This window comes from Alligator sinensis, unplaced genomic scaffold (genome assembly GCF_000455745.1).
Source record: "Alligator sinensis unplaced genomic scaffold, ASM45574v1 scaffold31_1, whole genome shotgun sequence".
NCBI lineage: Eukaryota > Metazoa > Chordata > Crocodylia > Alligatoridae > Alligator > Alligator sinensis.
In genome coordinates, this window is record NW_005841884.1 from 4,120,232 (window position 1) to 4,132,031 (window position 11,800).

Here is an 11,800-nt window from a genome sequence, read left to right on the forward strand (position 1 = left end):
GGAGTACATCACCAAGGAAGTCTTCGTACTTCCTATAAGCTGCTAGGTGTTGTTATAAATACGTGGCAGAAGAGGGCACCAGGCAGCAAGAACTAAATTTTTACAAGCTCATAGCTTCTACAGTGCTAATAGCTTAATGTGACATGAAATGAAGAGAAAGACAGAAGGATGGCCGGAAAGAGTTTACGGTATTCAGAATGATGGGGAAGAGTGGAGAAGGAGAGAGATGATTGTCTGTTCTTAAGTGCTTAAGTTACTGTAACCACTATATAATCAAACTTCACCTAAACTATGGGCTTGGACAGACATCTAGGGTGCCTATACATATACTCTGATGGCTTCTGTTTAGAATGCGTCTGAGCAGACTCAATTAGTCTGTTTTAATCTGATTAATCAAGTTTGCTGGAGCATTCTAATTGGAACGCTCCATTCCAGTGTACTGCAGTGTCTCGTGTATTCAGCATCCTGCTTGAAAAAAAAAAGTCTGCAAAGCTCTCTGGACTGTGTATTCTAGGGGCCCATGGCAGCCCAGTGTCCACACTGCAGGCTCTTTCCTTTTTTGTCTGAACTTCTGTACAGACCAGTTTTTCTTTCAAGAAAAAAAATATGGGAGGGTTGTCCTGGATGATTTGAATATGTATCTGTAACCCTTGTCTGTGATTTTGCTTGCTGGACCGGTCAGCAGTGAGACGCTCCAAACATTTAAAAAGATTAACCCCATTGTTTTGCAATAAAGTGTGTAGGATGGAAACAAGTACTGATGGCTACTAGGCCTGTGCGAAACAGCAAGTATTTACTTCGGAGATTCAGAGGGACAGTGATTCAATTCGGTGACTCGAATCACTGTCCCGATCTGATTCAGCCGATTCAGATCCAGAGATTCAGCCCCGATTCGGGCATAGACTATGCGGGCAGCAGTCCTCCACAACTCTGGACACAGCTGCCTCCAGCTGGCAAGTCTGTTGTGGTGGGCAGGGTGGGGAGGGAAGGGGCATGGTGGGGGCAAATCAATGCCCCCACAGCAAGGGAGGGATTGGGGCTGAGACAAGCTGCCCAGCTGGGGCATGGGGACACGGGAGGAGAGGAGAGGGCTCCCACCACTGCATGCTGCCGTTCACTACCAGTCTGGGAGCTGCTTTTCTAGTGGCTCCTCCGGCGGCTCTCACTGCCGGTCCTGGAAGGCATGGGAGCAGGCATGTGCCCCCAGATCTGTACAAGGTGGCCTGGACCTGGCTGTGCTCTGGATGGGCAGAAGAAGGCACTGGGAGTAGGAGCTATGCCTTCCTGCCGCTCGCCCAGCCTCCCCCGCGCCTCCTGGACAAGCTGCAACTTCGCCCCAGCTGGGCGAGCAGTGGCAGGCCGTGGGGGTGGGCATATGAACCCGGATTGGGGTGGGGCCAGCAACAAGGGCTACAGGGAATTTAGGGGAGCTGCAGCCTCCCCATAGCCCATGCTCCACTGCACTATGCAGGGCAAGTGGAGCCAGGGCTGTGCTCCAGGCTGTGGCTGGGGCTAGCCACCTGGAGCACAGCCCTGGCTCCACCCACCCTTCGGAGCACAGCCCAGTGGCATCTGAGGCTAGCCTCCTGGAGCACAGCCCAGCCCAATCCGCCCCACGCAGATCCAGGGCACACGCCCACTCCTATGCCCTCCTGGACTGGCAGCAAGAGCTGAAAGAGCAGCTCCCGGACAGGTTGTACACAGTGGCGGGAGCCCCTCTCCCCGAGTCCCGCACCCCCCTGTCCCTTTCACCTTGGCTGGGCAGCTAGTCCCAGCCCCAATCCTTCCCTTGCTGTGGGGGCATTGATTTGCCCCCACCATGCCCCTCCCCTCCCCACCCTGCCCACTACAACAGACTTACCAGCTGGAGGCAGCTGTGTCCAGCGTTGTGGAGGACTGCTGCCTGTATACTCTATGCCCAAATCTCCAAATCTCTCCAAATCAATTTGGAGGCTTCTAAATCAATTTGGACCTTTTAATGGTTCTCCTGATTCAGTTTGGATTCAGAGATTTGGCCACTGAACTGGGCCAAATCTCCTCCAAATTGAATCAGCTACCGAAACTTCGCACAGCCCTAATGGCTACCTTCTGAATATCCAAGGATGGAAGTCTTTTGACGAGCAGATTAAACAGATATTTGACTGGGATTGTGTAGTTGGGAATGATCCTGCCTTGAGCAGGGAATTGGTTGACCTCCTTACACCTCTTCCAACTCTACTGTTTTATGTAGCAACCGTGTGGCCTAGTGAAGCCAGCTTCCACATATCTACCTCATCTAGCAATATTTTTTTTTCAGAAGGTGTCTTTCTGTTTGGTCTATGTTCCATAGGAAAAGGTGGAAGAAGGAAGGGCCAGTATCTACAGGTCCGTGATCACCAATTCCTCCAAGGAGATGTCATGCTTCAGTGACTTTCCAATGCCTGAACACTTTCCAAACTTCTTGCACAACACCAGATTCCTGGAATATTTGAAACTATATGCAAAGCACTTTGATCTTCTGAAGTACATCCAATTCAAGGTATGTTCTGATAGAAAGAGGGGATTGCTATTTTTTCCCCCAAAACATAAAAGCAACCATTTTACTTAAACTTTATAATTTTTCTCTTAGATTATGGAAAGCAGCAAAATAAGAAAGAACAGTAATGTCTTCATTGGAAAACACAGTGAATATCTTTTCTGTGATATCTAGCATCACTTCTGCCTCACAAAATGGTCACTGCTCCTGTCACCAGCTGACTTATAGAAATGTTAAGTTTCAGTGCACAATAAACAGAATCAGAGAATCTAGCTACATAATGTAAACCACAAATTTTGCAGTTGTGTCCAGAGCTACAAAAACATATCCACACTGTAACAATATGTCTGCCAGGGAACAGAGTTTTTTGATAATATGCTGGCTTCAAATATCCTATGGCGAGAAAGCATAACCAACTCTGGAAGAAATGCACACAGCTGGACAGGGATGAGACTGTTTCAGAGGACTTGGTCCTCAATTGTGTTTAGTACTAAGCATCTAGGACTAACTGCTATTTAGATGCTTAAATATCTTCCAGGACCTCACCCAGCATTACTGAAAAGGAGCACAGTTGATAGAGGGAGAGAAAAAAGTAGCAGGAAAAATGCCTAAATAGATAAGGACAAAGATTAGACATTGAAGAGATTCAGATTGGGATCCAGTTATGGTCTGACCTGTCCTAATTTGAACATTCACATCCAGGAGAAGAAGGGAAGTTGTGGAGTTTATGGAATTTACTCACTAAATCAGACTTTCCTATAGTAATCAAGGCACTGAGTGGTATAAAAAGATCAGCATCTGGGATAGTAGAAAAGAAATCAAAGTATCACTTCTCATTGGGAAAGTGGAGAAAACATTCCCAGGTTTTTCTGATAATCTTTTCATTTCTGCCCTTTGTTTTGACATTGACTAATGCACTTGGGCACTGCAGCTGTACATACAAAATGGCTGTCTATGCAGACAAAAAGCACAATTATCAAGTCAGTTATGCGAGAACTTGCCTCTTCTAGCTTTCTTCTGTAGTAGGCTTCTGGTCAGAATTTCTTACAGTTGCATTGCTGCCAATGATTCAGTTCCGTCAGTGGTACCACTTGGGAAACAGTAGTGTAGACAAGACGTTGGTATCAAGTGGCATTTTTACTGCTCTTGATCATGAGTTGAACAGCCTTAAGCAATGCCATATTAAAAGACCACTAACAGTTAGAAACTCCAGGCTTAGTGTTGACATTTTTTACAACCAACTGAGTTGAGAGGCCTGGTAGGAAACTTGTAGCATGGAAATTTAGTGTAGTCACAACTAAAGCATCACCAGTAGGCTTAATAGTAAACACCTAGTTCAGATGGTTTGGGACAGTTTATGTGCTCCTGTGTGCCATTTCAGCCTGTCTTCCATTCAGAGCTGGAATAAAAGCCATATATTGGGAAAGATGATCTTTCTTTTTAGCTAAGTGAAAGCTTGCATTCTGGAAATTCTCTCTGTCATTGAAGCTGGATAAATGTACCAACCAGACCAAATTTGACTCATCAATTATGTAGTTAATGTTATTTACATAAGGCAGTCCTGCTTGTATAGCCTAGAGTGCTGCTAGTTCTTGGAGTCTTCTGTGATAATAGACTTGTTGAGCACCTGTGTAGCATACTGTGTTGGGGCCAAAGTTGTGATGCATTTGCTCTGGTTTACTTTCAGACCACAGTCATCAGTGTAAGAAAATGTCAGGATTTCTCTACCATTGGTCAATGGATTGTTATCACTGAGAGCAATGGAAAGCAGGTATCAGCTACATTTGACGCTGTTATGGTCTGCATTGGTCACCATATAGAATCCTATGTGCCGTTGCAGTCTTTTCCTGGTAAGAGTCTTGTTTATAAAGCTGTGTGACAGTGTATATTTGAAAACTAGGTTAACTAGTTGCTAGAACATCACGTGGTAACAAACATCTCTTTTACCATCTCGCAAGAAAACTGGGTCCCAATTTATGTGCACTCTTGGCTCTGGGATTCAGGGCTTTGGCTTATACTTTTGAGAGTTGCACTGGCACTTCTGTACAAAGGAGGCTACAGTTTTACTGATGCTATACTCCCAAGGAGAGCTGTGCAAAACAGCACCGTTCCGTTTCGCCTTGAGTTTCAACGGTTCGACAGAACGGTGTTCCATTTCGAATTTCATTTAGATTCAAAACAGCTGTTCCGTTCCGTTCTGTTCTGTCGAAACAGAAAGGCTGCTTCAACTTTTCGCTGGGGACAGCGTGATCTAGCACCAGGGATGGGAAGTCAGCCCAGCTGGGCTGACTTCTCGACCCTGGGGTGATCTAGCGCTGAGAATGGGAAGTCAGACCAGCTGGGCTGACTTCCCAAACCCGGCACAATCTAGCGCCAGAGATAAGAAGAAGCCCAGCTGGGCTGACTTCCCGAACCTGGTGCGATCTAGAGCTGGAGATGGAAAAAAGCCCAGCTGGGCTGATTCCCTGACCCCGGTCCAATCTAGCGCCAGAGATGGAAAGATGCCCAGCTGGGCTGAGTTTGTTTCCCCAGTGCTATGGTCAAAATGTTTTAATTAGCCTCGTTTTGTTTCGAGGCTGTTTTGCAGCCCTTTGTTTCATTTTGATTTTGCTGTTTCGACCTCAAAATGAGTCAAAACACTGTCAAAATAAAATGGTCGGCAACATTTTGCACAGCCCTACTCCCAAGCCCTCTTCTGCTTGTCTTTGAAAGGAAAGTGACAGCTGAATGCAACAATTTCATGTCATCCTGAAAAGAGCAAAGGAATAGCACAGGACTTCTGGCCACTACCCCACTGTGACCTGTCTTTGCACATTCAAGGCTTTGAAGCTGTTCCTGTGCACCTGTTGGCTGCTCTGTTTTTCCATCTGTTCAAACATTGCATGGCCAAAATGTAATGATTCACCAATATCTCATTATTCCTTCTTATCCCTCCCATGGGGAAGATCTAGGCCCTTTGAAGTATGACAGTAGGTTATTTGATTGCTTTTATCAATATTTCAGCAAACATATTGAGCATGGTCTCATGTTCACTGAAGCCAATGTAAGTGTGTCGCTTGACTTCAGTAGTTTTGAGACCCATACTGCTGATTTGTATTACAATGATTTCATATTTTAAATTAGATCACTAAAATTCAATAAAGAAACATAGTACTAGAAACCCTACAGGACTCAAATGGAATTATTTTCGAAAGCCTGTTCTTGGAATAACAAGATAGTTGCATGATGTCATTCTCTCTCCTGATTGGGCGGCAAAACCACTCCAACTTTAATTCTACTAAATCCAGAGTTGGAGTTATTTAAGGTCAAGATGGGTTGCATTCTGACTTTGTCCAAAGTCTTAGTTCAGTTTCTACTTTATCTAAACTAGTTCTTTTAGTCCCATTAATGAGGCAAAATTGTTAGCACAATCTTAGTTTGGCACAGACACGGGACATCAGAGGGCAGTTTGTCCTTTCAAGTGGAGCAGTTAAACATACCAAAGCCCTTCAAATATTTAATCTGTTCTTTACAAATGTCATGGGCCAGCTGGCATTCCCACACAGTTAATTGTCAGAGTGAGAAGTGACTGAAGATGAAAAAACTCAGCCCTCCACTGCAGTGAGTTTACACACACAACATGGGGTGGGAGGAGGACAAATGACTTAAATTTACCCTTCCAGTTCCCTGATCCCCGATGAGATGGAGCTAAAACATCTCTGGAATAACTTTGTTGTGTCTTCTATAGCCAGTGTTTTGCTCTGTTCTGCCAGATCCATTCTCCACACTTCCAAACAGCCCTTTTCAGAAGTGAGACTCTCAAGCTACTTCTTTAGAGCAATACTAATCCTGTTCTCTTCCTAAGCAATAAATAAAACTGGGAGTGTCTGCACAAGACACTACACTGTGCAGTAGACTGCACAGATCAGGGCAAAGGGGGCACATGCCCCCCCATCAACCAGTCAGCAACTGGGGGAGTGGGTCCCCCTGTGGCCAATCTTGCTGACTGGGGGGAGGGTCCCCCTGCAGCCAATCTCATTGAGTGGGGGGAGTCCCTCCCCACAGCAAAACTTACCATCCAGTGACCAGCCATGGTGCTTCCAGAAGTGGCCGCAGGCTACATCCGGTGCTCCCACTCCCCAACTGGTGCTCACAGGGGGGGACACCAGCGTTCCCACACTGCCCCTCCTGCCCATCACCTAAGCGGAGAGCACAGCCAGTCAGGAGGTGCACGAGCAGTCTCAGGGAGTGCATGTGCCCCCTACACATCACCACTGCATGTAGATGCACTGCCAGGGAAAGCTTACTGCACAGCAAGCTTACAGCACATTAATAGCACATGTAGACATGCCCACTGCCTTGTTTCATTTAACATTAAACATAATTAGATATATATTTTTGAACCAAATCCCTAGATCTAAGTGTCTCTAAACAGTAGGTACGGGTAAAAAATTGAAATAATCAGACTTGTAAAACTATAATGACCCAAACTAACTTCTACTCATCCCATCCTCTTCCCTCCCCACCTCAAACGTGGGTGCAAACACTCCTCTATTGTCAGACATTCCTGATCTTGGCTCTGAATATTACAGGTCAAGTCCATCCCTAACACTAATATTCTGATTCTTTCTTCTGCCCTTGTAGGAATCGAAAAGTTCAAGGGCCAATATTTCCATAGCCGGCAGTACAAAACCCCAGAAGGATTTGAAGGGAAGACCATTTTGGTGGTTGGCATGGGGAACTCTGCATCAGATATAGCAGTGGAACTCTGCCAGAGAGCCACACAGGTAGAGTGCTTTAGACTGCCATGCTTAAGTGGCAGGGTATGGGTTTTTTTTAAGGTTTAATTGCAGGTGTCAGTTTCAAATGAAGTAAGCTGTATGCCACAACCATGTATTTTGGCCTAGGAAATTAAGAGCATTCATCTCAATGGCTTAAATATCTATGAGAGTGAGCAGCATCCTGCAACACTGCAGTTCAGTTTGTTCTTCTGGATGTGTCCTGGAGCAAAAAGAAAAACATGGACAAATTAGTAAAGCGATGTAGTTAGCTGGACATGACGGTGGTTCTTTTTTGTTATATGTCTTCCAATAGTGCCTATTAACCCCAGCAGAAATTGGGAGCATTCTGTTTAGAGCACTGTATATGGGAATGCACCCAGTAAAATATTTTACCTTGGTAAGCCTACAATTTAAATAGACAAGGTAAACTTAATGCAAAAACCTCCCAAAAAACCCAGCTGTAAAATGAGAATTGAGGACTATTATGGTAAAGTTCCTTGCTTAAGGAAGGAAAAAATTCCTGGAAATAAAACAATTTTGGACATTGCATAGAATTAAAAAATGTTTTGTTTTGTTTTATTTTTAAAAGCCCCAAAATGAAATTAATAGAGAGAAAACCAATACATAAACATACAGGAAATCTATGGCAGAACAAGGAACTGAATCTAGATTTCTGCCTCAATTCCATGTGTTAACTGTGAGGACCACATTTCCTTTGAGATTGGTGCATCTCCTATATATTGCTGCTGTTTTTAACAAACCACCCCAAGTCAATGTTTTGAGAATTTGAAAAGGAATCTCTCCAGTTTTTCTTCCCAGCTTCACTAATTCTCTTGAGGCACTGGTTTTATTGGTGCTTCACAAGAAATTATTGTTTTATCTTGTGAAGAATTTTGACATGTTGAAGAAAACATTTGATAAATCATAAAGTTTAAAAATACATATGTTGGGTCAAGGAAAATGCTTTGCTCAATCTGAAAAAAAGACATATTTCATCTTGGATGTGTATTTAAGCTCTCTTTTTTATGTTGATTTTTTTTTTTATTTCAAAATCTCTTTAAAAGTCTTTTTAATGTTGAAATGAAAAGCCATCTCTTTCAGTGTGTTTATCCTTTATCAACAATTTGACAAAAGAAACACATTTGAAAAATACTTTGATTTTTGCCAAAATGGCAAATTTTTGCCAGAAAAATGTTTTGGGTGAAAATTTACCCAGTTCTAGTTTTCTATATTGTTTTGGCTTTGGTGACCTTAAACAATGAGAAGATTAAACCTAGACTTAGATTTGCAATACAGCAATAAATATGCCATAAAAGATTATCAGTACTTAAAACTGAATTCTTTATTGCCCTGTAGGTGTATCTCAGCACCAGAGGAGGTTCATGGGTAATGAGCCGTGTATATGACAATGGTTACCCTTGGGACACAGTAATTCACACACGATTTAGTAACCTCATCAGAAGTTCCCTCCCCTGGACCCTTTTGAAATGGGTGACAGAAAAAAAGATGAATGAATGGTTTGACCATGAAAACTATGGCCTTGTGCCTCAAAACAGGTACTCATTTTTTTTAATGCACCTTAAATCATCTAATCCATTGGACAATGCAAAGGAAAGGGAATCTAAATCATTTAATTATTACAAGTATGGGGTCAAATCCTTTCTTTAATCTGTGCTTTATTCATAACTCTTTATTAATTGCCTTAGTAGATCAGATACAGGAACTAGCTCATCCTTGTAAGTACCCTATTCATTGTTCTGTGCATTCCTAACATATTCTCACTTGTTCAATGTATGTGGTTCCAGTCTTTCCAATCTACCCCCTAGTCACTTTACCCATCGTTTTACAGACCCTTTACAATTCTGTTGTCTCTCCTTATGTTTTGTTTTTCAGCACCCCCTTCTCACTCACGCACTTAGGAGCCTACCCTTGACTTAAATGGGAGATTTGAGGAGATCAACACTAAGGAATTTAGATTTAAGCTCATTTATTAGGGGAGTATTTAACTTCTTGTTGTATCTTATCCATGTACAACATTACTGACTTTTCTTGATTTTATAAGGTTCAATATTTGCAGGGTTTTTTCCTGTAGAAATAGGTGAGGAAAAATAATAGTTTCCTAGTAGGTAGGGTCAGAAGGGACCTGAGCAGATCATCAAGTCTTCCCCCTGCCATAGGCAGGAAAGAATGCTGGGGTCAACTGATCCCGGCTAGGTGTCTGTCTAGCCTCCTTTTGAAGACCCCCAGGGTAGGAACGAGCACCACTTCCCTTGGAAGTTGGTTCCAGCTCCTAGCCACCCTGACTGTGAAGTAGTGCCTCGTGATGTCTAGTCTGAATCTGATCTCCATCAATTTATAGCCGTTATTCGTTGTTACTCCCGGTAGTGCTCGGGGGAACAGGGACTCTCCCATTGCCTGCTGGTCCCCCTTGGTCAGTTTATAGATGGCCACCAGATCCCCTCTCAACCTTCTCTTGTAGAGGCTGAACAGGTTAAGGTCCCATAGCCTCCCCTCATAGGGCCAGCCCTGCTGCCCCCTGATCATGTGAGTGGCCCTCCTCTGGACCCTCTCCATGTTGTCCACATCCCTCCTGAAGTGTGGCGCCCAGAACTGGACGCAGTACTCCAACTGTGGCCTGACCAGTGTCGCATAGAGGGAGAGGACCACCTCCTTGGACCTGCTCGTGTTGCATCTGCAGATGCATGACAAGATGCGGTTAGCCTTCCTGACCGCACCCCCACATTGTCAATAATGACTCCAAGATCCTTTTCTGCCTCTGTGCTGATGAGAAGGGAGTTCCCCAGCCTGTAGGTCTGCTGCTGGTTCTTCCTCCCCGGGTGCAATACCTTGCACTTGTCAGTGTTGAAACCCATCCTGTTCTTATCTGCCCACTCCTGTATCCTGTCCAGATCTAATTGCAGCCTGTCCCTCTCCTCTAATGTGCCCGGTTCTCCCCACATTTTAGTGTCATCCACAAATTTGAACAAGGTGCTTTTCGCTCCCTTGTCCAAGTCGCTGATGAAGATATTGAACAGCGCAGGCCCAAGGACCGAGCCTAGGGGAACCCCGCTGCCCACATCCCTCCAGTTCGAAAATGACCTGTCCACCACCACTCTCTGGGTGTGGCCCTCCAGCCAATTAGTGCCCCATCTGACCGTGTAGGCATCGACACCACAGTCACCTAATTTTTTAATGAGAATGGGGTGAGAGACAGTGTTGAAGACCTTCCTAAAGTCCAGAAAGACTATGTCCACCATGACACCTACATCTAAGGATTTTGTGACCTGGTCGTAGAAGGCCACCAGGTTGGTCTGACAGGACCTGTCTCTAATGAACCCATGTTGATTGCCCCTAAGCATAATCTCCCCTACTGGTCCCTTGCAGATGTGCACCTGGATAATTTTCTCGAAGAGCTTCTCCAGGACTGAGGTAAGACTAACAGGCCTATAGTTTCCTGGGTCCTCCTTCCTCCCTTTTTTGAAAATGGGGACCAGACTGGCCCTTTTCCAGTCCTCTGGCACCTCACCAGAGCACCACAAGTGCTCGTAAAGCAGTGCCAGGGGTCCCACAATGACCTCTGCTAATTTCTTCAGCACTCTGGGGTGGAGATCATCAGGACCTGCTGATTTGAACATGTCAAGTCCCACCAGAAGTTCCCTAACTAGGTCCTCACTGGCCCTGGGCCTGGCTGTGCCTCCCCTGGGACCATCAGGGATCACAGTGAGGGGGATGTCCCGGTCCCTGCTCAGAAAAATGGAGGCAAAGAAATTGTTACAGAGGTTAGCTTTGTCATCTGGTGCGACCACCAGATTTCCAAACATCCTGCAGAGGCCCCACGTTACCCGGTACCTTCTTTTTACCCCCTGTGTATTTAAAAAAGGACTTCTTGTCCTTGATCCAGGTTGCTAGTCCCAGTTCCACCTCTCCTTAGCCTTCCTAACAGCCCCCCCTACAATCTCAAGCCAAGGAGGTATAATACTCCCTGGTGATGGCCCCTCCCTCCCATTGGGTGTACGCCTCCTTTTTTGCTTTGAGATGTTCCTGGGTGCTTTTGGTGAGACATGGGGGCTTTTGAGCACTCTTGCCCCCTTTGATCCATGTTGGGATTGTCACCCTTTGGGCTTGGAGGATCATCTCCTTAAGGAACGACCACTCTTCTTAATACCACTACAGTTCTGTACAACATCCAGTTTGGAACACATTGAAAAACAAATGTTCTTTTTCTTCAGTTTTCCTTTCAAAAGGTGATGATTGAGGTGATTCAATATGATAGTTAAGAGATAATATGCTATCTACTATATAGCTGCTTAAATCAAAGCCACTGTTCACAGATGTATCTGATGAGCTCCATTCCCCCCCGCCCCTCCCCCCCACACACACACATCCCTGTTCCTATCTTCCTCTTCACTTTCCTGCCACACCTTCATGTTAGAGAAAATACAAGAATGGGGAGGTTAGTTGTCAATCTGGTCTGCCTCAATACAAGTCCAGTGAAGCATCATCCACAGGGCTCCAGCTTCCCTAC

The 11,800-nt window shown here is 44.9% G+C and overlaps 1 protein-coding gene across 3 annotated transcripts in view; it reads left to right on the forward strand.

The window, feature by feature from the left end:
- FMO2 (flavin containing monooxygenase 2) overlaps positions 1–11,800 on the forward strand; it is a 33,550-nt gene that overhangs the window by 4,939 nt on the left and 16,811 nt on the right. For all 3 annotated transcript variants that reach the window (XM_014516935.2, XM_025196773.1, XM_025196774.1), the window contains exons 3-6: positions 2,330–2,518; positions 4,203–4,365; positions 7,139–7,281; positions 8,632–8,831. In XM_014516935.2, coding sequence (XP_014372421.1) covers positions 2,330–2,518; positions 4,203–4,365; positions 7,139–7,281; positions 8,632–8,831 — 695 coding nt within the window. The remainder of the gene's footprint in view (positions 1–2,329; positions 2,519–4,202; positions 4,366–7,138; positions 7,282–8,631; positions 8,832–11,800) is intronic.